The 27,905-nt window shown below is 36.7% G+C and overlaps 1 protein-coding gene across 1 annotated transcript in view; it reads right to left on the bottom strand.

Moving 5' to 3' along the window:
- flnba (filamin B a) overlaps window positions 1-27,905 on the bottom strand; it is a 98,527-nt gene that overhangs the window by 13,921 nt on the left and 56,701 nt on the right. The window contains exons 14-37 of the mRNA XM_065240803.2: window positions 27,815-27,905; window positions 27,548-27,708; window positions 26,551-26,641; window positions 26,300-26,469; window positions 26,082-26,199; window positions 25,733-25,995; window positions 25,051-25,648; window positions 24,729-24,902; window positions 24,418-24,580; window positions 23,399-23,559; window positions 20,779-20,946; window positions 20,508-20,631; window positions 20,271-20,424; window positions 19,283-19,472; window positions 17,876-18,123; window positions 15,505-15,585; window positions 12,617-12,719; window positions 10,755-10,895; window positions 7,378-7,506; window positions 7,108-7,281; window positions 6,872-7,030; window positions 6,596-6,799; window positions 4,906-5,058; window positions 2,894-3,016 (exon numbers count right to left, since the gene is read on the bottom strand). The exon at window positions 27,815-27,905 is cut by the window's right edge and continues 33 nt beyond it. Coding sequence (XP_065096875.1) covers window positions 2,894-3,016; window positions 4,906-5,058; window positions 6,596-6,799; window positions 6,872-7,030; window positions 7,108-7,281; window positions 7,378-7,506; window positions 10,755-10,895; window positions 12,617-12,719; window positions 15,505-15,585; window positions 17,876-18,123; window positions 19,283-19,472; window positions 20,271-20,424; window positions 20,508-20,631; window positions 20,779-20,946; window positions 23,399-23,559; window positions 24,418-24,580; window positions 24,729-24,902; window positions 25,051-25,648; window positions 25,733-25,995; window positions 26,082-26,199; window positions 26,300-26,469; window positions 26,551-26,641; window positions 27,548-27,708; window positions 27,815-27,905 — 4,141 coding nt within the window. The remainder of the gene's footprint in view (window positions 1-2,893; window positions 3,017-4,905; window positions 5,059-6,595; window positions 6,800-6,871; window positions 7,031-7,107; window positions 7,282-7,377; window positions 7,507-10,754; window positions 10,896-12,616; window positions 12,720-15,504; window positions 15,586-17,875; window positions 18,124-19,282; window positions 19,473-20,270; window positions 20,425-20,507; window positions 20,632-20,778; window positions 20,947-23,398; window positions 23,560-24,417; window positions 24,581-24,728; window positions 24,903-25,050; window positions 25,649-25,732; window positions 25,996-26,081; window positions 26,200-26,299; window positions 26,470-26,550; window positions 26,642-27,547; window positions 27,709-27,814) is intronic.

The raw sequence follows: 27,905 nt of genomic DNA, 5'->3' as shown, positions 1-27,905 counted from the left end.
CGTAGAGGCAGTCTGACTTTTGACCCCGAGCCAAACGGAGTAACGCGAGCGATAGACGCCGCTTGAGAGCAGCTCGCGGGACATAGCCAGAAGAAACCAGGTCACTGAAGAGTCAGACGCACACAAAACGAGAAGACAGAAAACAGCGAAGAAAGATAAAAGACAAGCAATGCATCACAGAAGAAAAACAGGAAAAGACGGTAAGAACAGAGGAGGCACAATGTGGGCACACGTCAGATCTTTTTATCACTTACGCATGGTTTTTCCACTGCGAGGGTGTGAGTATACAGTACAGTACTTTGAAAATATATCTGGATGTGCACTTCAAGGTTTCACGTGATCTTCACGGGGTCACTGGAGGTGTCCATGAATCTTAAACGTCATCCAGCACATGTGCATATATAAACCGAGCTTCCAAAATAAACATTTAAATGTGTCCGAATCTGGGTTCTGCTCATTTCTGATCGGATGACCTCACACATGACATCAGACTGGGGCCGATATGTGTGGCCTGTATTGAATCACACATCTAACCCTTCATTACACTACAGCCTCATTACCGGGGATAAATACTGACAATGAATCACATGTGGCTCGAATCCACATGATCTAAATCTGAGGTTTGCTGTTTATGGTTAACTTTAGGCTGCGATCTGTCGCCATCTCTGTTCGAAACACAAAACTGCAGGTTGGATTACGTACTTATGTTTACGTTTGTTGAGAAAATTTCCTTAAAGGATTAGTCCAATTTCTTAAAAAACATCCAGATAATTTACTCAACCACCATGTCATCCAAACTGTTGATGTCTTTCTTTGTTCAGTCGAGAAGAAATTTGAGGAAACATTCCAGGATTTTTCTCATTTTAATGGACTTTTATGGACCCCAACACTTAACAGTTTTAATGCAGTTTAAAATTGCAGTTTCAAAGGACTCTAAACGATCTCAAACCAGGCATAAGGGTCTTATCTAGAGAAACAATTGTCATTTTTGACAAGAAAAATAAAAAATGCACTTTAAAACCAAAACTTCTTATCTTCCTCTGTTTGACGATCCAGCGCGACCTCACGTAATTGCGTAATGACGTCGAAAACTCGAAAAGGTCACGTGTTACATATGTGAAACGCACATTTGCGGACCATTTTAAACAATAAACTGACACAAAGACATTAATTAGTATCATTCGACATACAACAACGTCTGAACGGTCCTCTTTCTTCACACTTGTAAACACTGGGGCGTAGTTTTGCATACGTCATCCGTGACCTTTTGAACGTAAGAAGATGAGAAGTTGTGGTTCAGAAGTGCATATTTTTTATTTTTCTTGCCAAAAATGACAATCGTTTCACTACATAAGACCCTTATGCCTCGTTTGAAATCATTTAGAGTCCTTTGATACTGCAATTTTAAACTGCATTAAAACTGTTATGTGTTGGGGTCCATTAAAGTCCATTAAATTGAGAGAAATCCAGGAAAACATCCCTCAAAAAACATACTTTCTTTTCGACTGAACAAAGAAAGACATCAACATATTTTGGATGACATGGTGGTGAGTAAATTATCTGGATTTTTTTAAAGAAATTTAACTAATCCTTTAAAAAAAATCAACTCAAGGTAGGGGCACTTTAAAAAACTTGCTCAATAAATAATTTTTTCAATGAAAAAGTTGCACTAATTTTCACAAAACACTCTGATTAGATACAGATTCACTTTAATGTGATATATAACATGTGATGATAATAAAAATGTGTTTAATAATTTGGAGGTGGATGAATAAAGCTAGTAAAATGTGTCATTGCCCAGCCAACGTATAAATCTAGATAGTATATTTTTTACTGAACAAAGAAAATGCAGGAAGGGTGGGGAGCGGTCTAACACATTGAACACATTGTGAATATGAACAGTTTGAAAAAACTTCATACTACGCCAAGACCCATATTGCAAACTTTAGCATAAAACTGAAATTGTATGAACTAGATGTTTTCCCTGGAGACGGCGCAGCGGTGCAAGACTTGTGTCAGCACCGTGCAGTATATACCGCAAACACACGGCCGACCGCTGACACAAAGCTGCAGCAACAGCTGCGCTCGACACAACGGCTCTACAGGGAAATCAAAGCAGAGAGACGGCAAAATCATTTCAGTGTCCTGCGTACGAGAGCCATGTGTTTTTACTCGTGTAGAAGAGCTTCAGATTCTCCGAGCTTTAACTCGGACATGTTCCTGGCTCCGTTTGTTACCTCAGATTGAGGTCTAATTGCACAGTAAATTACACAAGACAATAAACCAAAACTTGACATGAAATGGTAAATAATTTATGTTAAATGTCAAATTAAAAGTTTTGTACAGTTTTGCTGGTTAGTCAGCAGGAAGCTTTGTGAAAGTAATGGGAATATCATTCATGTCACGTTCATCACAATGTTTTATTACACTACAGTCTAAAATGGTCTGTATGGCAATTTTTTATGTAATACTGTAGTGTAGTCTACATCATCTGAAAGCTTATTTTAGGATTTGGTTTGTTAGGATATTACAATATTTGGCCGAGATAAAACGATTTGAAAATTTGAAATCTGAAAATCGTCTTTTAAGTCCTTAGCAACACATATAAAACATTTTTGATATATTTACCGAAGGAAATTTACAAAATGTCTTCATGGAACATAATCTTTACTTAATATAAGAATAAAATAATTTTTGACCCATACAATGTATTGTTGGCAATTGCTACAAATATACCAGTGCATCTTATGATTTACAGTCCAGGGTAACAAATGATTTATCTGTGCACATTTTTTATTGAACGTGCCGTATAATCTTTAATCAACAATGTTATGCTATCACAAGAAAAAGTGAGAGAGAGGCCTAGAGATATTACGAGAGTTAACTTTTGTACCTGGTATCTTTAGGTTGAGATCACACACACTTCCAACACTACTGACAGAAGCTGCCTTCTGTCGACGAGTGATGCTCTCACGGATTCGACCTTCACCGGTGACTTTCACATTAAATGGACTTCCTGTTAACACAAAGAATCTTCTGTTACATAAACCTTGAAAACTGCCCTTAAATCACATGTAAATGTCACCACATTACATATACAGTATCAAAGCAAGTGACGTTAAAGACAGACAGCTTGAAACAGGGTTATTATCATTAACTTAAACGTTTGAAAATATATCTGTTAATTGAAATCAAATAAAATCTACATTGCAAAAATTTACTTTCTTAGTACTTTTGTCTTGTTTTCATTACAAATATAAAAATATTCTTAAATCAAAATTTATTTTCTTGATGAGCAAAATGACCTAAGAAAAAAGTTTTTAGACAAAAAGGTATTGGGGAGGATTTCTTTTTCCGGGTAGATCATCAAGACTATTGGTCCTCCTAGTTGTCAATCAGGAGTGTTGCGCAATTGCATTTTTTTAAAAAGTGGAGAAGGCGGTTCTTTTCTAAAATCCTCCGCTATACCTTTAAAGGAGTAGTCCACCCTATAGATGGGGCCCATTGACTTACCATAGTTTTTTTCCTACTATAAAAAGTCAATGAACCCCATCTTTAAAGTGGACTACTCCTTTAAGTGAATCTGAGCTTAAAACAAGCACAAAAAAGAATCTGCCAATGGGATGAGAAAGTTGTCCTTTAAATTTTCTTGAATTAAAATTTCTCTTACCCCATTGGCAGATGTTTTTGCTTGTTTTAAGCACAAATGAAGAGTTTCGTTGCAAAACGAGATTTTAACTTTCTCAGAGACTCTGTTTTTTTTAAAAACATGTTTATTATTATGTTATCATGTTATTATTTCGTTTTATGGTGCTACTTAGCTGTATTTTTTAAGATATGAAGATTTAAATCAAAACAAACCAACTGCAGTTGAATTGATATTAATCAATTTGTGGAATGCACAACCAAAAAATGAGATTTCTGAAAAAAAAAAAACTAAAGTTATCTCGTTTTGCAACGAAACTCTTCAAATTCACTTAAATTATATATATTTTTGTCTAAAGACTACACTTATTTTCTTATGAAATTTTGCTAATCAAGAAAATGCATCTTAATTTTTTAATTTTTTAAAAATATATGTACCGAAAACAAGGCAAAAATTCTAAGTAAGAAAGTCATTTTTTGCAGTGTAGGCCTAAATTGTTAATTAGTTCATTTAAAGCAAATGATCATTAGAAATGTTGCCTTAGCAAAAAACTCAAATAATAATAATAATAATAATAATTTTTATTTATAACGCGCCTTTCTCAGAATCAAAGCGCTAAATAAGTTTAAGTTGAGGCACTAAAATTATTAACTGAAACAAAAAACCTGAAACTTGTACACCAAAGCTTTTAAACACGGCTGAAACGCCAGGCGGATGTCAACTGTGGGCTGACAGCTAAGCGCTTTGGTTGCTATGATGCTTCTGTTTATCAGTCGTTGTACCACGCACCGATTGGTTGTGGTATTTGTCCCGCCCCTCCTCTACTGTGATTGGACGCCTGAGGGACATTGACGAACTGAGCGCAGAAAAAAATGCAGCACGCTAACTTAAATAGCAATTTTAGTGTGGAAAAATATGAATAAAAAGTTATAAAATGACAAAAGCTCATAGCAAAGTCAAAAATTAATAAAAATTTAAACGCTAATTTTAATTATTAATACCAAAAAAAAAGGTTTGAAATAAGCTTGGTATTCATTTTGAACACTGTATCTATTGTCTTTGTCAAACATTAATAAAACATACACATAATGTGATGATCTACACCTGTGTTAACTTGACATCATACATCCACTAAAAAGGGTCCAGCATCATTTGTTGCAGAGGACACTTGTTTAATATGCTGTAACCTTGATGAAATAATACTGTTTAAGGCAAAAAACTGGAGCTCAGTGTTTTAGTGCTTCAACCAAAGTTGTTACCTGGTACATGTTCCTCTGCAAATCTGATGGACACAATGTAAGTCCCAGGTTCAGTAGGACAATATGAGACTCCACAGGTCCCATCATCCATATCTTCAGTCTGAATGTCCACCTTACTGGGACCCTCAATGGACAACGCCAAACCACCATAACCTACAAACAAAGTCATGCCATTCAGAATTACACTAGGCAACATGTACACATAAATACCAAGATGGGTTTTCTCATGCCTGAATGCTCAAGATGTGCTTTAAAAGTCTGCTACACAGTATTCATACAGTACAATTAGTCGAGAAAAAATCTTCTGTGGCACCAATTAAGTCTATATTTTCATTCTCATTTGCACCCATGAGCCTCTTTTCACAACTTGTTTGGATTCTGTTCAACAGTCAGTTAAGTCAATTTGAAAGCTTGAAAAAACCTCATTAAGATCCAGACGTTTTGGCAGGAAAGATTCATGTAGCACTTACGTACTTCAAAATGATGGAATATAGGCCTCTGGAGACAGTTTGAAAACGGTCAATTTAACAGCGTTATTGTGAATATCTTTGTCAAGAAGAAATAGAAACCAGAAACACATTCTGATAAAACCCTTTAAAACAAAAGCAGACAGCTGCATCGCTCACAAGGAATGATGGAAACTACCTGATGTCATCTTTAAACCCACGTTCATTTCTGGGAAACATTTCTATCACCTGCTTTCCGAAATAGTCGGGTAGCAGAAGAAAAGTTGGGTTTACTTTAAGTTCCTTCTTAGGGTTAAGAAATGCATGGTATCCTTAAAACTACACTGCAAAAAATTACTCTTACTTAGTATTTTTGTCTTGTTTTCGGCAGAAAATATCTAAAAATTCTTAAATTAAGATGCTTTTTCTTGATTTTTTGCTTGTTTTATGCACTTAGTTTTGTTATTTTTGGACTAAAAACTAGACTTATTTTCTTGAGTCGTTTTGCTCATCAAGAAAAAGCATCTAAATGTAATAATTTTTTTATATTTCTACTGAAAACAAGACAAAAATACCAAGACTTTTTTTCTTGAAAATAATTTTTTAAAGTGTAAATTTCTTATTTTGATTTAAAGGATAGTTTTTTGTATGGTATGTTTGTAAAAACTACTTAAATGTCCTAATATAATAAAGGCCTACACTGCAAAAAATGATTTAAGAAAAAAATTCTTATTTTTACTGAAAACAAGACAAAAATACTATCTAAAAATTCTTACAAAAATATCACATTTAAGCGATTTTGTGCATAAAACAAGCAAAAAATTCTGCCAATGGGGTAAGCTAATTTTTCTAGAATTTTTCTTAAATTTAGTGTAAGAAAAATGTTCAAGACTTTTTGCTTACCCCATTGGCAGATTTTTTGCTTTTTTTATGCACAAAATCACTTAAATTTGATATTTTTGGTCTAAAAACTAGACTTATTTTCTTGGGTCGTTTTGCTCATCAAGAAAAGGCATCTTAATTTAAGAATTTTTAGATATTTTTACAGAAAACAAGACAAAAATACTACGATTTTTTTTCTTGAAAATCATTTTTTGCAGTGTAGTCCTGGATTAATTTAATCCCTGTCCGGGAAACCATTCGTAAAGATATCAATTACGTTCAAATCCAAGTATGAGTCAACAGCAATATCAATGCATGTCCTAGCAAACATCACAGATTCAAATATAAAAAAAGTCTCTCACCAGCTTCTCGTGTGTCCACAACAAAGTCTGACATCTCAAAGGTGCTTCCCTCTACCAGACCCTGACCGGAAACTTTCACTCTGCTGGCGTCTCCGATCTCCGACTGGACCACCATAATAGTGATGGGGCTGTTTGCCACATGTTGACCGTTCTTCTTGATGCTCACCAGGTGCTCTCCAACCTCTCTCGGGATGAAGGAGATCCCTAAACCGCAGATGAACCCACGTGTCATCGGAGTTCACAGACAGGCATTGAGAATCTAGGACGCACGCTTACCGATGTGGTTGTTGGGTTGTCTCTTCAGCAAACAGGGTTCATCGCGTCCTGAAGGAGCTTTGATGCTCGAGGTGAGAAGACTGAGGTCGGTCTCATGGATGTCCAGGGAGAAATCTGCAGCCGAGCCGAGTTTCACCTGAGACTTTCTCTTGTTATCTTCTGCACAGAAAAAAAACACATCAAGTTGTAGACCATAGAGACTTAAAAAAAGTGATGCAAATGCACCAGTGCCTCACCAGTGATCCGGGCAGTAAAAGGACTTCCTGCGATGTGTTTGTCATTGTATCGGACGAGTATGTTGTAGTCTCCAGGCAGTGTGGGCAGGTACGTGACTGTACAGGTACCGTCTTTATTGTCAACACAATTGATCTCTGCCTTGGATGGACCTTCAATGGCCAGATCAAGACCACCTGACAATGCAAAACACAAAGTCGGTGTCACTTTGTTGTTGATGTATCACCCAAAGCGATGTCGAAGTGTTTAATGTGTGATTGTAGGGTACAAACCCTCAGACGCATCTTCGGTAAGGATGGTGAACATTGCAGTTTTGTGGGCGGTACCGTACACCAGACCCGGTCCATATGCGCTCACATTGGGGCTATTTGAATGGTTGACATAGAATTGCAGAGGACTCTCTGATAGAAACAAACAGATAAATAATAGATTTTATCAGATTAAACATTAGGAAACAATAACAATTGTATTACGAGGAAGAAGAGGTTAAATCTGAGAATTGTAGATTGTTGAGTACTGAAAACTTTCATCCAAAAATGAACATTAGCCCATTTTACCTTCTCTTAAGCCATCCTACATTGTAAAAAAAGGCAGCCTTTTTGTCAAATCAACATATATTTTTATGTTACTTTAACTTAAATTAATTTCAACTTGTTTTTGTAATAGTTTTTTATTGATTTTTAACATTTATGTATACATAAATCTTATGACCAACAAGACGAAACATAAAAGGAAACAACAAAGATTGGATAAATAATAAGAAAGTGATTCGAATAGTGACAATAAGTCATAATAGAAAGTAAAACAATAAAATAAATATTACATTTAAAATAACAATTGATGAATAAAAACACATAAAACAGTATAAAAAATTAAAAAGTATAAAATAAAAAATAAAAAGGGTAAATAACTAAGCAGTGTCCAATACGCTGACCCAATGCACATTTTACAATGTTTTACAGTCTTCAGGTTGCTTCAACTTGTTTTTATAAGTTATGTTAACTTATACAAGCCAAAACTTAAAATAGTAGGTCGAATTGACGTGCAAAATCAAGTTGTATTAACTTCATGCTGCATTTTTTTAAACTGTAGATGTATATGACTTTCTTCTTTTAGCCAAACAAAGTTGAAGTTACGTTAAATAATATCCAGGCTCTTTTCAGCTTTATAATGATATTAAATAGTGCCCCATTTCAAAAATGCTTAAAAAGCACATCAATCCATCAAAAACTGTAGTGAAGTGAGATAAATGTAAGATATTTCAAACTTTATAAACTACAGTCGTGCGCATATTCACGAGAGCTTTGAGATCAGGACGAGCCCTATCACTTCACCTTAAAATGGGGCACCATCCAATCCAATATAAAGATGAAAAAGCAAGGCTATTATTTAATATGACTCTAATATGACTGTAAAGAGAGTCATATACTGTACATTTCAGATGACTTGATGGTGAGTAAAAGATCCTTTTAATTTTGGGGTGAACTATTCCTTTAAAGGGGCCATGGCACAAGACTTTAAGATGTCAAATAAATCTTTGGTGTCCCCAGAGCACATATGTGAAGTTTTAGCTCAACATACCATATAAATAATTCCTTATAGCATGTTAAAATTTACTGTGTCGTTTTGGGTGTGTCCTTTAAAATGCAAATGAGCTGATTAAAATTCAAACACTGATCACAACGTTGGTGGCTTGTTGCAATTAAAACTCAATTGTACTTTTCTCTGCACTAAATGGCAGTGCTGTGGTTGGATAGTGCAGATTAAGGGGTGGTATTATTATAATAATAAGAGCTCCTTATGACATCATAAGGAGAGCCAAATTTCAACAACCTATTTTTTCATGTGCTTGTAGAGAATGGTTTACCAAAACTAAGTAACTGGGTTGATCTTTTTCTCATTTTCTGGGTTGATAGAAGCACTGGGGACCCAATCATAGCACTTAAACATGGAAAAGTCAGATTTTCATGTCATGGCCCCTTTAAAGCAATGTACAATCAAGCCATTTGGTTGGCTTTAAGTGTAATAATAAAAATAATAGTACCAATAATAGTGCTATCAGTAAACTTTAAGGTTAACTTTAAAATAAAAGCTGTCTGGCCAATGAAATGTCTTCGTACTGTATAAGCAGTTACTCCTAACTGTAATGGATCAGATCGGGTAACACAAGTTCTGGTGATGACAGGACATCCTGTCGCTCCTAACATAATGATTCGCTTATGTAACTTCTTCTTTGTGCTGTTTTTGGAGTATAAAAGAAATCAAATGAGGCTTGACTATCACATTCATGCTATATTGACTAAGCTTACGATGATTCTAGACTGTGGCAATAAAACCAGAAACTCCAGCCAGAGAAACAAGCAGCGACACGAGAATCTGAACTCAACACAACAGCGCACAGATTCCTCACGGCTGATGTCACCCTGAGATCTCTCAACACAATAAATAAATCAGTCCTGATGTTTAATCCGCCCTCAGTAGACATCAATTTATTCAAAAGCTTTGAAAAGTCTGCTGTAGCTCAACTGGTATGGCATTGCATTAGCAACACAAAGGACATGGATTTGATTCTCAGGGAACGCACACAAAACTGTAAATGCACTTTGGTTAAAGGGATAGTTCACCAAAAAATGAAAATTCTGTAACCATTTACTCACTTTATGTTGTTACAAACCTGTATAAATTTCTTTGTTTTGATGAACACAAAGGAAGATATTTTGAGAAATGTTTGTAATCAAGCCGTTCGTGGATCCCATTGACTTCCATAGTAGGAAAAAAGAATACTATGGAAGTAAATGGTGTCCAGGAACGTTTTGGTTACAAACATTTCTCAAAATATCTTCCTTTTGTGGACTCATAAAGAGACAAAACTTGCACTTAATCTTAATCTTTTCCTGGACATTTTGTTTTTATATTTTGTCAGATATTATTATGGATCATCATAGGATTAGCAAGCAATACAATGATTATCGGATGCATCGTGTAACGCAAGCTTAGTTTATGCATAAACAGCATGAATACACTGCAAAAAATTATTTTCAAGAAAAAAAATTCTTAGTATTTTTGTCTTGTTTTCAGTAAAAATATAAAAAATTCTTAAATCAAGATGCTTTTTCTTGATGAGCAAAACGACCCAAGAAAATAAGTCTCGTTTTTAGACCAAAAATATCAAATTTAAGTGATTTTGTGCATAAACCAAGCAAAAAAATCTGCCAATGGGGTAAGCAAAAATATCTTGAAAATTTTCTTAAACAATAAATTCAAGAAATATTCAAGAAAAATTTGCCTACCCCATTGGCAGATTTTTTTTGCTTGTTTTATGCACAAAATCACTTAAATTTGATATTTTTGGTCTCAAAACTAGACTTATTTTCCTGGGTCATTTTGCTCATCAAGAAAAAGCATCTTTATTTAAAATATTTTAGATATTTTTACTGAAAAAAAAAGACAAAAGTACTAAGAATTTTTTTCTTGAAAATAATTTTTGTTGCAGTGTTCTGTGCCAAATGTGTTAACTTATTCCTGTCCATTTGTGTTTTACCGAAAAGGTCGGATGGGTTTGGGAATAACAAGATTTTTATATGAACTTTTCCATTCCAAAGCTTCAAGCAGGTTGGTGTGTTTGGTAAAGGCGATTCCTGATTCTTACCTGGAATGTGTGCGCCGTTGTATTTTATGTGCATTTCATGGAGTCCCGCCTCCGTGGGTGCGTACTTCACAGTCACCGTCCCGTCTTTGTTATCAACAATCTCAGGCTGAGCCGTTTTACCTGACGGCATGTGAACCTCACCTGCAGAAAAACATGAATGGTCATCATCCTCATCATATTACAGGTCAATGAGTTATAAGTAATAAGTTATGATGAGTAAACCCCAAATAAACATGTTCAGGTCACATTTTACTAGGGGTGGCACGGTCCATGAAAAAAATCCGAACCGTTCGGTTCGCTTGTCTCGGTTCGGAGCGCGTGTGTACCGCACGGTTCAACGGTTCATGGCATGCGCAATGTAGTCTCATGCCCTGTATGTGACCTCAGATAGCGTGTTTCCCTTTCGCGCGAAAGAAGAGGTGACTGGTTTGGAGTATAAGTACTGCAGGTTATGTTACGTGTAGAAATGGCAAGTGGGAGAGAAAAGGAAGTCTGCCCGCAGTTGGAGGATGCGCCAGCGTCGTATAAGTTTGGTGTGTGGAAACATTTTTATTTCATGTTACTTATGATGACAGCGGAAATAAAACAATAGATAGAACTGCAGTCTATGGGTTGAATATGCTCCAACAGCCACAGGAGATCGCCTTCTCTCCGACCATTTATCTAATCTGAGGTACTGACAACAATGTTTTACGTCTTTTCGTATTCAGCGCTATTTTTAGCCTTTCATTGATAAAATTAAAGCGGCTGATTTCCGCGTAGTTTCATTTTGCTAGCGTGTGAAAGTTGCGCGATCTTATTTCAGAAATTGCCCCTCAAAGTAATCAGGACAGAAGTGGTCAAAAGAGACGGATTTAAATATTACATGTGCAAAGGTTATGTTTCTCTCTCGTCCACATATACTCTCAGTATTAAAGCAGCCTCTCAGTGATAAATCTAAGAGCTACACTGAAGTTGGCATTTTAATAAATGCAAGTTATCTTTGTGTGCTAAAAATGCACATAAAGTTTATGTAGATGGCAATACACATTCTCTTTTTTGCCAATTAAATTAAAAGCATGTTGAAATCATCAATGTCTTCCCTCTTGCTCTATCAAAATCTCACCTGGCTTTCCTCAGAGATGGTCCAATGTTCTTAAAGTCAAATTCAGTTTGTGCATGATTACATGATATAACTTTTTTTAATACTGTATCCTAAATTATGGATAATTAATACATTAATAAGATAATACATTTCTGGAGTGTTAAAAATTTAAAGAAAAAATAACAACAAGAACCGTACTGAACCGTGAACCGTGACCATAGAACCGTGATACGAACCGAACCGAGGGTTTTGTGAACCGTGCCACCCCTACATTTTACCCTAAAATTAAAAATCGCTTAACTGCAAGTGCGTGAGTGTGTGGTTTTATGACACTTCAAAATACATTTCATAGTCAATAAATAGATGTCTTAAAGGGCTCATAGCATGAAAAACTGACTTTTCCATGTTTAAGTGCTATAATTGGGTCCCCAGTGCTTCCATCAACCTAGAAAATGTGTAAAAGAACAACCCAGTAACTTAGTTTGGGTAAGCCATATTTTTGCAAGCATTGCAATCAGTGTTTGCATTTCATCAGCTCATTTGCATTTTAAAGGACACACCCAAAAATGGCAAATTTTTGCTATGATCTACAAACTGGGAATTTTAACATGCTATAATAAATTATCTGTGGAGTATTTTAAGCTAAACCTTCACATATGCACTCAGGGGACACCAAATACTTATTTTAGATCTTAAAAAAAATCTCATAATATGACCCCTTTAAAGTCATTCCTTTGATTTTAGGCTGACATGTTTTCTGGAAAATGCCTGGTCTCACCTGTAATTTCACCCTTTCTTAATGTGAAGGGTATCACCATATCGAAAGGTCTGTACCCCGTCCCATTCACACTGTTTACTGGCATATATGAACCATCTGTAACCTACAACAAGACAAGACGTTTGAATAAATGACACGTGGTACAACAACATCTTTCTGTCATACACATTCACTTGAATGACTGAATCTGTGCGATCCTTTGTGAAAGCCACAGATCTGTGGGGAGGAACAGACATTAAAAGCTCAATGAATCAGCCAGAGCAGAAACAAACGGGTGTTAAACATGAAGAACAGAAGGGGGTGAGACAGGACGACTGTGAGAGGTCCACCAGCACACCTGATGAAGCAGAAGATCTCAGGCTTTCTGGAAATAAAAACAAATGAGGTAGAAAATACCCAGAACCACAGGAAGATAGCAGAGAAGAAAGATGATGTTGCTGGGGACCACTGACCAGTGGTCGACCGATGGGATTCTGGCCAATGCCGATATTGAGTTCAACTGGCCAATAAAAGATCAATAAAACACAAATGTAATTACAGTAAAAGGGAAGACGAAAAAGAAAATTGGTGAAACTAAAACTTTTATTGTGCAGACTATTTATGAATATAAATATTTTTCCAAGTACTTAAGACGGTATGAGGAATATGTGAACCTCAACCACAAAACCAGTCATAAGGGTCTTTTTATCATTGAGATTTATACATCTTTTCAAAGCTTAATAAATAAGCATTCCATTGATTATGCTTTGTTAGGATAGGACAATATTTAGATGATATACAAGTATTTGAAAATCTGGAATTTGAGGGTGCAAAAAAAATCTAAATATTGAGATAATCGCCTCTAAAGTTGTCCAAAAGAAGTCCATAGCAACTGCTTCCACAAAATAAATTTTTGATATATTTACAATAGAAAATGTACAAAATATCTTCATGATCAACATGATCTTTACTTTTGGCATAAAAAATTTCTAAATGTATGGCAGGTGGGCGGGGTCCGTGAGAATATCGCTGCGATTAGCAATTAGCAACACGACCCAACTTCAAATGACCCAGCAGATCTCGATGGACAAATTCAAATCCAGCCCTGCCTTATTTCATTTCAGAGGCCGGTTTTACTCGGATACACGTAACCACGGGGAAAATTAGGCAATTGATACTTCAGTTTCATGGCGACTTTAAGGAGCACATCATTTATAGCAATAGCCAACATATATATCGGCAACTGCAATATATCGGTCTATCACTACTGGTGACTGGGAATATAAATCTCATTGACATGAATGATGATTTAACCGTTAATACATAATCTGCCCTTAAACCAATGAGCCATATTTTAACATTCAAAATAATTTAGTTTGTCATCGTCATGCCATCACTAGCTGGGTTTGTAATAATCAGGAGTTTAATACAAAAACCAAAATCATTAACTATAATACTTAAAATGTGATGTGAAAAGTGAAGAAGCAGCAGAAATAAAAGTGTTCACCAAGTGTGTTTATCCAATGAATGTGTCACATCACACTATATATTAATATTAGGGCTGCAACAACTTATCGATAAAATCTACAATAATCGATTATAAAAATAATCAACAAATTTTATTATCAATTCGTTGGTCTGTGACTTCCACATGCCCCCGCACAACTGTCGTTTTGGACAGCAAATCTGCGTCTGTTTCATACAGATAGACTAGCTTATTTAAGGCTTAAAATATCAAAACATTTAATTAAAATTAAAAGTTAATTAGTAAAACTCATTTAGGTATTTATTTAGGTTTTATTTAGCTATAATAAGTGAAAAATCTAATTGAATAGATGTTAAGTTTTTATCAACTGAGCCCCTAAGGTGACACTGGAGTAAAAAAAATCAAAAGTTTAGTTTCATGTGCTCAACGCGAAACCGCCATGTGCTCACGCGAAACCGTCATGTGCTCACGCGAAACCGTCATGCGCCCACGCGAAACCGCCATGCGCCCACGCGAAACCGTCATGCGCTCACGCGAAACCGTCATGCGCCCACGCGAAACCGTCATGCGCCCACGCGAAACCGTCATGCGCCCACGCGAAACCGTCATGCGCCCACGCGAAACCGTCATGCGCCCACGCGAAACCGTCATGCGCCCACGCGAAACCGTCATGCGCCCACGCGAAACCGTCATGCGCTTATCAAATCAAATCGCTTATGAAAAAAGTTGCAGCCCTAGATAATATTATATATGTAAATCACGTTGTTATGTGCGATACAATGTTTTGTTTCAGCCTTTACAGATTATTAGCTTTAAGGGCCGTGTGGAGTGTCCGTGTGGCCGTCAAAATCTCCAGTTTCTCATGCTGTGGGTAAGACTGGAAGAGTGGAAATGGAGTAAGAAAGTTAGAAAAGTTACAAGCCTGATAATGTTATAAGTAACTGTATAGCAGGCATATTTTCAACCTTTAATGAGAAAAACAGGCTTGTAATGAAACTACTGTACACAAGACCACTACTGTAACCCTGCAGTATCGTATGATATAATAGTTCTGCGATGACTGACGCTAACGTCACAGTAATGAGCAATTTAAAACCTGTGTCCGCTCCAAATAAAAGCGTGACACTCTGGCTAAGAGCCGCTGTCTGCTTCTGTCATTATGAAGTGAACTAGTTGGAAAACCAGAATGTGTACAAGTGTCCAAGACTAATTTAGCACAAAATACAAGACTCAATTCATGAAAATAAAGAGGGGGGCCGACACAAATGAATGAGAAGAGAAAGGGGAGACCGAGTGGCGTGTGGAGACAGGAAGCTGGTGTTCAGTGCAAAAGCTAAAAGAGAAAAGTGACAGCAGTGAAGTGATGGGACGTCCCGGCAGGCACAGGCTGTGAGAATAAAGGCTGAGATGTGTAATTTTGTACCCAGGGCTGGAAGCCGACGCCTGGTGCTGCGTTTTGCTGTTGGACTGACTGCTGTTGCATCAAGGGAACTTCATCAGTTGCCTGGGAAACAATACGTGTAAAAGTTGAGATGAAGATGATTCAGGTCTAGAAAAAAACACTTAAGTACAAATGCTTGGCTGATGCATCACAAGCACTCACTTGAGTTGTACAAACTTAACATGTTCTCTTCAAAGATAAAGCTAGAAGCTTAGTCCTGTTTTTACAAATACGCAAGGGTTTGCATACAGGGTACTTAAATTTCGTCATCAGAATACTAGATGCATTGCATTTTGTTGCAATGAGCATGTGTCGAACGTTTGCTTTGAAGGGCAAAGTAGCGTACACAAAACAAAACTATATTTCAGGCTTCATAGAGTTACCTTACAATTAGGGATGCACCCATACAAAATTTTTGTGTCGTTACAAATTACTTCGAATGACATCTACCGATACTGATCGATACCTAAAGTTTAGCCTCATAGTCTGTTTTCAAACAATCGGTCTGTGTTCGATAGTGGGAAATGTGCGTCAATCTTCCGATATCGATTAAAAACCAATATATCGGTGCATCCCTACTTATAATGTTTGATGTGCTGGATGTATTATTGTTCAAACCTGCTCATAATGATAAAAATATTATACTTTGTAATGCACTAAGTTACCAAACACATCAGTGTGGATTAGATATTTGAGATATTTCCCATTCAAAACAATATTTTGATCATCAAGTGCGTTTTAAAATTAGTGCCTGTAAAATATCCTTCAAATTTCATTTAAACTACACTGCAAAAAATAACTTAGTATTTTGTCTTGTTTTTAGTACAATTTTCTTAACCCATTGGAAGATTTTTTTGTTTTAGGATCTTGTTTTAGGCACAAATGCACAGTTTTATGTATAAAAACTAGCTTTATTTTGTTAGGTCATTTTGCTTGTCAAGAAAATGCATCTTAATTTAAGAATTTGTAGATGTTTGTACTGAAAACAAGACAAAAATACTAAGTAAGAAAGACATTTTTTGCACTGCTTTACACTGCACAAAACAAACTTTCTTTGTAATACTAAGATGTATTTTCTTGATGAGCAAAATTACCTAAAAAATAAGTCTAAACTTATTTAAACTTACACTGCAAAAAATTATTTTCAAGAGGAAAAAACATAGTATTTTTGTCTTGATTTCAGTAAAAATATCTAAAGATTCTTAAATTAAGATGTTTTTTCTTGATGCGCAAAACGACGCAAAAAATAAGACTTTTTTTAGACCAAAAATATCAAATTTAAGTGATTTTGTGCATAAAACAAGCAAAAAAATCTTGAAAATTTTTCTTAAACACTAAATTCAAGAAAAAATTTGCTTACCCCATTGGCAGATTTTTTTTGCTTGTTTTATGCACACAATTATTTAAATTTGATATTTTTGCTCATCAAGAAAAAGCATCTTAATTTAAGAATTTGTCGATATTTTTACTAAAAACGAAACAAAAATACTATGAATTTTTTTCTTGAAAAAAATTTTTTGGGGCGAGAATTTTTTCTTGAATTAAGGTTTAAAGAAAAAAAACGTAAACTTATTTCAAGATTTTTTCACTTATCCCATTGGCAGATTTTTTTTGCTTGTTATAAGCACAAATTCACTTAAATAGTATATTTATTGTCTAACAACTATAATTATTTTCTTAGGTCATTTTGCTCATTAAGAAAATGCATCTTGATTTAAGAATTTTTAAATATTTGTACTGAAAACAAGATAAAAATAAGAAAGTCATTTTTTGCAGTGAACTACTTTCCTGTTAGTTTAACCACAACAACCACAGGCTGAGATATTGGTGCGTCCCTACTTATAATGTTTGATGTGCTGGATGTGTTGTTGTTTGCATGTAACATTTCACAAATTTAACTAACCTGCTCTTTAAGATCCTCTATCAAAAACCAAACATATCTGTAAGTTTATGCTAAATGCTTGCTACAGCATCCCCAAAAGGTACAGTAATGCTAAAAATACATACTTACAGATTAATGACGTTTTGACGTACCTTGAAACATAATGATGTAGTATGAAATCGAGCATGCATTGCTAAGCCAGCTTAAATCAAAACCTTACCGCAATATATTACTGTACATGAATCCATGCTATCATTCATCTTGATAATGCAAAGAAATTACATCTTAATACATCAAGACCCCCTCAGAGCTCAGAAAATCAACTCCAGATGAGAAAATGACGACACAAAGCCCCAAACCTCTCAAACTAGCCCGTATCTATTGCATCTTCTTTAAAACCAACAGCACTTCAATATGGTTTCCCTTAAGAGAACAACAGAGATGTTGATCTCATCAGCGTCTGTTCCTCACCAGGACTCTGAAGGGACTCTTGGGAATGTTCTCTCCACCGAAGAGCACTTTAATGACGTAGGTTCCAGACTTTTGTGCCATGTAGTAGATATCAAAGGTCCCGTCTTCATTCTCCATAACATCAGCTTCCACTTCAGTGCCATCTGGAGTGACCACAATACAGGTGACTTTTCCCTTTCCAGCACCCTTGGTGTCCACCACGAATCCCACTTCCTCTCCGATGCCAATGGTTGGTCCGATGCCAGGTCCTGCGGAGTATAAATCATGTGTTTAGGAATCGCCAAGGGATCCACAGGGCACTTAAAAACATTAAATGCACAGCTTTACTGCTTTCAGGGTTCCCACACCTTAGTTAACTTCAAATTCAAGGACCTTTCAAGGACTTTCCAGGTCCAATACCCTCAAATTCAAGGACTGAATGTGAGGACACATTTCAAATGAGAGCAAGGTTACATCGTGTTACCTTTTAAGATACATTGTTACAGTTCCCTTTCGAGGGAACTCGCGCTGTGTCACTGCGGTGACACTTTGGGGACGCCTCCAGAGGTAAGTGCGTCTGAATGTGTATATCAAATTCAACCAATGGTGAGGCTTAACGACAAAGACAGGGTGACCCAGGAAGTATATTGCTATCTGAAATATTGCCAAAGACGACGTTACAGGAAAGTATGGCAAGGGAGACGCAGCGTCTCGTTCCCTTCTCAGGGAACAACAGTTACATACGTAACCAGAGACGTTTTCATTTGTCAAACACAACTGTGCAAAAAAGCATTTTGGTATGAATCAACATTCGCACACAGAAGATATAAGCATTTAAAGCGAACAGTTTAGCACGTGTGCTTAAAAAGTCTAGAATTTTTATGATATCCTACACTACACAGGGAATAATATGGATTTTTTTCCAGAAAACTTCTTGCATAAAATAGATTCAAGCACTTATAATGACCTGTATCTATGTATGTATATTTTCAAAAACTTACCAGGGCCTTGAATTTTTTTCCACAGATTCACAAACTTTCAAGGATATTAGGGACCCATAGGTACCCTGTGCTTTAAATAAAATGCTCCGTGGTAGGGCATTGCGTTAGAAGTGCAAAATAACATGGGTTCAAATCCAGGGAAAATATACACATTGATAAAAATTGCTTTGGATAAAAGCGTCTGCCAAATGCATAAATGTAAAATGAATTGTATCAACATTAATCAGATTAAATATTTGAGATTTTTCTCATTTAAAACAATATTCTATTCATTTGGGTCAAAATATTTGTTAATAAAAATAAATATCAAACATCATTAGTTTTTATTTAAACTAAACCAGAAAAATTACTTTTCTGTCTGTTAAACCAAAATACTCTCACATATGTTTATTTTTACCTAAAAAATAAACAGTAAGTAAAGTCGTACCCGTGACAGTGCACTTGCTGGCGTCGCCTGAAGCAGATGCTCGAACCCGATATGGAGATGTTGTGATCTCATCACCGCCATATTTGATCACAATAGTGTAGCGACCCACCCGATCGGGCACGTAGGACACTTTGTAGGTTCCATCCCGGCTGTCCTGAACGTCGGCTTTCTTGGGTTTTCCATCTGGGTCCTGAAAAAAACATGAAAATCATTAAGAGAGGTTCCTGTCGGAAGAGTCAAGAGATGAGCTGAGAAGAAAACGGAGCCAGACTTTTCCTGCCAAAAAAAACCTTGGAGATTCCCAGATGGGAAAAGGAGAATGAAGTAGATCCTAGGCAGTAAAACCGCTATAACCACACGAAACAGATTACCATCTACCGGACAGTAAAAATATAGAAGCGAGAGATTCATTTTCCTAATGAAGATTAAAAAGATGCCGTCGCCAACCTAAAAACAGTTTGGCTTTTCTTCCAAAAGATTGATCTCTCTCTTAAACTGTCGTGTTTATGTTGGAGACATTTGGAGTCTGAAACTCGGGTCATAATAAAAGTAATCTCGGTTCTTGTCTTGTGGTAACAATGGAAGGTTTGGGCAGGAATGACTCCAAAGTATGACCCAATAATATGTTGTAACCAGGAAACAAGATGAATAAGAAATAAATGTTGCAATATGCTACTATATGACACTTGCGAATCTTCATCAATCTTTTTAAAGCAAGTCAATAACTGTCAGATCGAAACCAAATGTGGTGTAATAATAATAATCCGCTGGCTGACTGAAACCATGTTCAAACTCACTTTCACTTTATGAAGTCATATTAAACATATTTCCCCGATGTCTGCTTACAACTTCACCACAGCCCAAAACGCACAATAGCGGTCTTTAGATTTCCATTTTTAGTCGCAATACACCAAACAGTGCATCAAACTCTTACAGTAAACAAAAATAAACACAGATTTGAAACATTCAGTCATGTTGAAGGACTCACAGTGATTTGGACAGACATCTGGCCCTCTCCGGCATCTTTAGCATCAATGGTGAACTCCACGGGAAAGCTGGCCGGGATGCCTGTGGTGAGTCCGGGGCCGCTGGCACGAACTTTACTGGCATCATGAGTGGGCTGAACGCGAAGCTTGAATGGGCTGAAACAGATGTTTGAAGAATTGGTTGAGTCGCCTCTGCGATGACTATATTCATTTATTTTTAAGCAGTGTTTTTTATATACCTGCGTGAAACGTCTTCATCTGCATACTTGACTGCTACAGAATAAGATCCCTCAACAGATGGTGTGTAGGCAACGGTGTGTGTGCCATCCCCATTGTCTTTAATATCAACCGGTTCAGCCACACCTACAAACAAGAACTTATTTTTATATAGGAGCCCTGCATTCATTACAAATTCATTTCTACATTAATTCTCCTTCCAAGGCTTTAGTTGTTATAGTACAACCTCATACACAAACCCTGAATCTTTGTAAACGTTCGCAAAGGTTTTACCTTTCGGTCCCGTCACGGATACAGAGAGAGGAGCTACACCGGCTTTACTACAGTCCACAGTGAAGGATTGAGGGATTTTAGCCCGCACACCAGATCCGACCCCGGGTCCAGATATCTTCACCTTACTGGCATCCACAACATCCTTTACAGGAACCTTAAAAGGACTTCCTGTGAAATGTTAAAATGTTAATTATTTAAGAAAACGAACATTATCTAGTATGAACTTTTGTACTAATGCCCGTGCCTTTAAATTGTGTGCTATAGGTAAGGAAGTTAAATAAGGTTTATGCATAAAAAACTTTTATTGAGTGTATTGTCCACTAGAGAAAAGTTATGATATTGCAAGCCCAAAAGAACGAAGTCATTCAGTATACCGAGCCTCTAAACATGACCTTCATCAAAAATGAGATAACAGACTTTTTTTCTAAGATATTGACCGAATGCACTCAGCATGTATTACGTTATGGGCCGGTTTCCCGTACGGGCCATATCCTAGTCCCCGATTAAAATGCATGTCTGAGCTGCCTTAATTGAAAACATATTGCACTGACATATCTTAACATATATTAATGTCAATGTTTTGTTTTATGATTTGCACACAAGTATTGTTTATTTGTAAAAACTACTTAAAGGCAGGGTGCATGATTTTTGAAAACCACTTTGGAAAAGGGAGTCGGGCCAAGTACCAAAACACACTTGTAGCCAATCAGCAGTAAGGGGTATGTCTACCAACCAACATCATTGCCTGGGTTGCATATGTGTGGGGCGGGGCTATCAAAAGAAGGTCTAGATTCTATTGGTGTAGGGGCGTGTTTGTTAGGGGATTTCAGATGTCAACACTGACTTTCAGAGATCGTTCACCCCGCCTTTAAACGTCCTATATATAGCTAAGACCTAATATAACTAAGGCCTAGTCCTGGATTAATCTAAACCCTGTCTGGAAACTGATCAAAATGTTCATTAAATACTTTCTCTTCAAATCTGCTTAATCCCGGCCTCAAGCCATTCAGAAGTACCGTTTTGTTCACAAATTGTTGACGAATTGAATGAACAAAGGCGCGTTTACACTTACTTAGTATTTTTGTCTTTTTTTCAGTAAAATATCTCAGAATTCTTAAATTAAGATGTATTTTCTTGATAACCAAAATGACCTAAAAAAACACATCTAGTTTTTAGACCAAAAATATCAAATTTAAGTGATTTTGTGCATAAAACAAGCAAAAAAAAAAAAAATCTTTTTTTAAGAGACATTTTTTTATTTAAATAAGTTTACTTTTTTCATAAACACTTAATTCAATAATTTTCACTGCAAAAAATGTTTTTTAAGAAAAAAAAAATATTCGTATTTTTGTCTTGTTGTTAGTAAAAATATCTAAAAATTCTTAAATTAAGATGCTTTTTCTTGATGAGCAAAACGACCCAAGAAAATAAGTCTAGTTTTAAGACCAAAAATATCAAATTTAAGTGATTTTGTGCATAAAACAAGCAAAAAAAAATCTTTTTTTTAAGAGACATTTTTTTATTTAAATAAGTATAGTTTTTTTCATAAACACTTAATTCAATAATTTTTCACTGCAAAAAATGTTTAAGAAAAAAAAATTCTTAGTATTTTTGTCTTGTTTTCAGTAAAAATATCTAAAAATTCTTACATTAAGATGCTTTTTCTTGATGAGCAAAACGACCCAAGAAAATAAGTCTAGTTTTAAGACCAAAAATATCAAATTTAAGTGATTTTGTGCATAAAACAAGCAAAAAAAAAATCTTTTTTTAAGAGACATTTTTTTATTTAAATAAGTTTACTTTTTTTCATAAACACTTAATTCAATAATTTTTCACTGCAAAAAATGTTTAAGAAAAAAAAATTCTTAGTATTTTTGTCTTGTTTTCAGTAAAAATATCTAGAAAATCTTAAATTAAGATGCTTTTTCTTGATGAGCAAAACGACCCAAGAAAATAAGTCTAGTTTTAAGACCAAAAATATCAAATTTAAGTAATTTTGGGCATAAAACAAGCAAAAAAAATAATCTGCCAATGGGGTAAGCAAAAAAATCTCACAGATTTTTCTTAAAAACTTAATTCAAGAAAAACTCAAGAAAAATTTACTTACCCCATTGGCAGATTTTTTTGCTTGTTTTATGCACAAAATCACTTAAATTTGATATTTTTGGTCTAAAAAATAGACTTATTTTCTTGGTACGTTTTGCCCATCAAGAAAAAGCATCTTAATTTAAGAATTTTTTTATATTTTTACTGAAAACAAGACAAAAATACTAAGATTTTTTTTCTTGAAAATCATTTTTTGCAGTGCACCCTCAGAAACATTTCTCTACATTCTGTATGCATGACTTAAACAAGTTTGAAACAACATCTTAGAAAAATCAAACCATGTGGTCATGTCATGGCAAGATGTTTCAAATGATGCAAAATGTCAAGCGTGCAGAACATGGTAGCTTGCTCTTCCAAGATATATCCTTTCCCACGTATAATGCTAACGAAAACAAATTTATGGAATATTTGAACTGCATTGTTGAGGAAAACACAAATTGCACTTTATTTCACCAAGCTACAGTAATGCTTGGTTTTCTTTGGACCACGTGGCAAACAAATAAAAGTTACTGACCTGTAATGTGTTGTCCTCCATACGTGATGTTGACGTCATACAGGCCAGGCACATACGGTGTGTATTCCACATTACAGCTGCCATCTTTGTTGTCTTTGCAGGACATTTTAGACTCCGATGGACCTTCTACAGTTATTCCCAGACCACCGATACCAGCTCCTCTGTCCAGATCATAAGAGCCGTGTTAGACAGTCATCAACTTTTATTGAATGTAATAGTATGCTTTGCCAAGCTGCAAAGTATACGGAACTAGATTTAGATAAATTTTGTAATGGTGCTTTTCCATTGCATAGTACCCCACGGTTTAGGTCGGGTCAGCTCACCTCACTTCGGCTGGGTTAGCTTTCACATCGAGATTATTAACACTTTGGAGTGGGAGGGATTATAGGCGTGTCGTTATATTTGCGCTGCCTACTGCAGTGACATCATACAAGTGAGAGCGTTGTTGGAATGCTATCCATCGCCATACATTCATTTATTCACAAAATTTAAATTGGCCACCACAAATACTTGTTTGCACATCGCGTTTATCACTTCCTCTGTCTCACATGACAGTTTCTGTACAAACACCCATGGCGTCAGTCGATCTCTCCGCTGAGCCTCATTTAAGTTGCATTTAAGCATATATGCGGACGTGTGCGTTGCGAATGTGCCGTCACAAACTGCAAATCTGGAACAAACTGGTATGGTGTTCCTGGATGTTTTTCATGGCTAAAAGGGAGTTTGGGAACTTACAGCAAAGCAGCGATGACAACAGGTTTACTCGAGACAGCGCAAGCTAGCACGAAGGTAAAGCTAATATTTTACATTATAGCGATGACACTGTTAGTGACGATTTTCTCAAACCAATCAGTGATCTACAGTGTTTTTGCATCACGTTTTGGTATCAGCTCAGCTTGCTTGGAACCCCAACTGAGGTGGTACTAAAAAAAAGGCCGGGTACCCAGTGGAAAAGCACAAAGGTAAGCTGTGAGGTATTATGCAATGGAAAAGCGCCATAAGTGGCAAGGCGTGACCACCTGGTAATGATTGAGAACTTGTTAGATTTGTCAGTCAGGGCTCCTTCTAGACCTGGACCCTTGGCCTGCACTCGAGAGGGGTCGCAGCCCTCACCCACCCCGACCTTGAATGGGCTTTTTGGAACAGGAGTCTCATCGTAAAGAACCTCCACACTGTGGACTCCTACATTGAATGGGAAATTAAACTTAACTTTCAAGAAAAACAAACATCGTCAAAATGATTTATTTGATGTTTACCTAACGGCAACATTAACAGAACATAATATTTTTGATGTAATATTGCCTGAGATCAGTAAAACAGGTGACCGTACCATTCTCAAACGGTGTGTATTCCACATTGTAAGTCCCATCGCCGCTGTCGCTGATGACACAGTCTGTAGATGCACCTGATGGATTTTTCACTTGAGCTTTTATGTGCTTTCCACCAGCTCTGGACAAAGCCCGAGCATCTACGGTGAAGTTTGTGGTAGCTTCTCTGTAGACCCCTGTGGACCAGAATGTAAAAATACGGACAACTTGAATTGACTGCCTGTCATTTCACAGAACAAACTGTTTAAACCAATTGGTTAAAGCTTGGAGATCACCAAATGATGTTTAAAACATCCCAAAAACCTTGGGTTTTATTATTATTACCTTCCCCTGTAACTCCAGGTCCAGACACCTTCACTTTGCTGGTATCCACAGCTGGATCCACATTCACTTTAGCAGGGAAATTGGGCACTGTCTTGCCTCCATACTTCAGTAGTAGCGTGTACATGCCTGCAGTCAAAGGCACGTAGGTGACCGTGTAGGTGCCATCCTTGTTGTTCAGAACTTCAGTCTTCGCTTTTGATCCAGAATCAGATTCGGCCTCCAGCGTCAGCTGTCCTGGTCCAGCTTTGGAGCAGTCAACGTTCACCACGCTAACCTCACCCACTTTACCTCTCTTCAGACCTGAACCAGATGCCTCCACCTTGGTGGGATCAAAAGGATACTGGATGTCAGCGTGAAAGGGAGAGCCGGGAATATGGACGTCCTCGAAGAGAATGTTAACCAGGTACTCTCCGGGTTCAGTGGGGAGGTACGACACAGAGCAGGTGCCATCGCCGTTGTCCGAACACTCGATTTTGGCTTCGGTGGGACCTTCGACGGTAAGTCCAAGACCACCGGTGCCCGCACCCTTGGTGTCAATAGTAAACTCTGCAGGACTGGAGACCAGACCCCCTTTCAAACCTGGACCAAAAGCCTTGACCTGTATATAAAGACAAGTACCATCTGTTACATCAGTATCCTCGCTAAGACAAGACAGTTCTTCACATTATCAATTCCAAAGCACCTTGCTGGGGTCAGGAGGCAGCATGGCTTCAACAGGGAATGGGCTTCCTGTCAATGGGTTGCCATCGTAGACCACCTCCACAACGTAGACGCCCTCCTCTTTGGGGATGTACTTCACCAGACTGGCTCCTTTACCGGGTTGAGGTTCAACCACACAAGGCACAGATTTACCTGATGGACTGGTGATCTTCACTTCCAGTTTACCTTGACCACCTGCTCCTTTTGTACCAACGGCAAACTCCTGGTCCTGACCTACTTGCACTCCTGTTATAAAAAGGTCAGTCAGACTTCAATATCATACAAACTATATAAAATCTATCAAAGCTCTGTAAATGATACTGAGCACTTACGACTTTCCAGGCCGTCCACTTTTATCTTGCTGAGGTCGAGCGGAGCAGCAACACCCACAGCAAAGGGGCTTTTAGCAATAGGGTCACCACCGAAGGTCACGGTTATCACCATCTCTCCCTGCATTGGTGCGGACAACCAAGAAGATTTTTTTAATTTAACCATTTCAACTCTTAAATCTGAGAAACTGCACATAAATGCAGAATCCTGTTGTACCCACCTGCTGTACCGGCATGTACTTCACAGTGTATGAATAATCATAGTTGTCAATGATCTCAAAGTCTTGGACAGGTTGTCCTTTGTTAGGTCCGGAAAACTGCACATCTAGAGGAGCTTTGCCTGCTCCTTTGGTGTAAACAGTGAAGTGAGTCGGCTTTCCGCTTTCCACACCTGATTGAAAGAGAAACCCAAAGGACGATGAATTGAAGCCCGAATCTAGAATACGAATTCAAGTTGAACGTGATCACAAACCTGCTCGGGCGAGTCCTGGACCCTCGGCTTTCACTTTAGACGCATCGTGAGATGGATCCACTTTAACACGGAATGGGCTCACGGGAATTTCCTGAAAAGATTTGTTTTAAATCAAACACTCCCAACCCAAACTCAAGGCACGTCGTGGAATAGTCACAAAATATTTTATTCATTTATTCATTCGTGTTTAGAAACAATTTTCTGGGGTTTTTTTTCCCTGTCATATTCCATGTTTTATATTTTTGTTCTAAAAACTAGACTTATTTTCTTGGGTCGTTTTTCTCATCAAGAAAAAGCATCTTAATTTAGGAATTTTTAGATATTTTTACTGAAAACAAGCCAAAAATACTAAGATTATTTTTCTTGAAAATCATTTTTTGCAGTGTAAGAAAATAAGTGTAGTTTTTAGACAACCAATATACAATTTGTGCTTAAGACAAGCAAAAATATCTGCCAATGGGGTGATAAAAAAAATCTTGAAATAAAAGTTTACTTTTTTCTCAAACACCTAATTCAAGAAAAATGTTCTCACCCCATTGGCAGATATTTTTGCTTGTCTTAAGCACAAATTCACTTTTTCGATTTTTTTTTTTTTTTTGATATTTCTACCGAAAACAAGATAAAAATACTAGGTACGAAAACATTTTTGCAGTGCAAATTTCTAAAAATAGTTTTTGTGTCCCTAGCACAACTTTCTATTTCATGTCATTTTATGTATTGTATTGTTTTTTCATTGTTATGTCTATTTTTTATTTGATCTTTTTTATTATTATAAAAATGTTCAGACATCCCAACCCAAACCCCAACCGACAATGATTTAAAAACAGAAAGAAAAAAAATTACATTAAATGACACGAAAAAGAAAGTTGTGCTAAAAACACAAAAAACTATTTATAGAAATGTGTGCTCAATGACACCAAAAAAAGGAAAATGGTGTCCATGAAAACGAATAAATAAACAAAATATTCAGAAATAACACTATTTGAAGATGACTTACTTGATCAGCAAAAAGGACTTTGATAGTAAAACGTCCAGCTCCAGGAGGAACGTATTTGACAGTGATGGTGTCATTGGCATTGGGAATGATGTCAAACTCAACATCCTCCTCCTTATCGCTTATAACATTTGCATCACATTTGATCCCAACACTGACATCACCTGACAAGATCACCATAACACATTTTACAAACTGCGTGTAGAAATACACAGATCTACAGATGAAACGTCAGACCGGTTAAATAAACCAGATGTAAACGTGCGTTACCTTCACCGGCCTCCGTACAGTCCACGATAAAATGTGTCGGCTCATTAGCTTTCAACCCGGTTTTCTCCACCCCTGGGCCGGATACTTTTAC

Source organism: Paramisgurnus dabryanus, chromosome 14, assembly GCF_030506205.2.
Source record: "Paramisgurnus dabryanus chromosome 14, PD_genome_1.1, whole genome shotgun sequence".
In the NCBI taxonomy this organism is placed as follows: domain Eukaryota; kingdom Metazoa; phylum Chordata; class Actinopteri; order Cypriniformes; family Cobitidae; genus Paramisgurnus; species Paramisgurnus dabryanus.
This window is presented reverse-complemented; position numbering and strand designations above follow the sequence as displayed.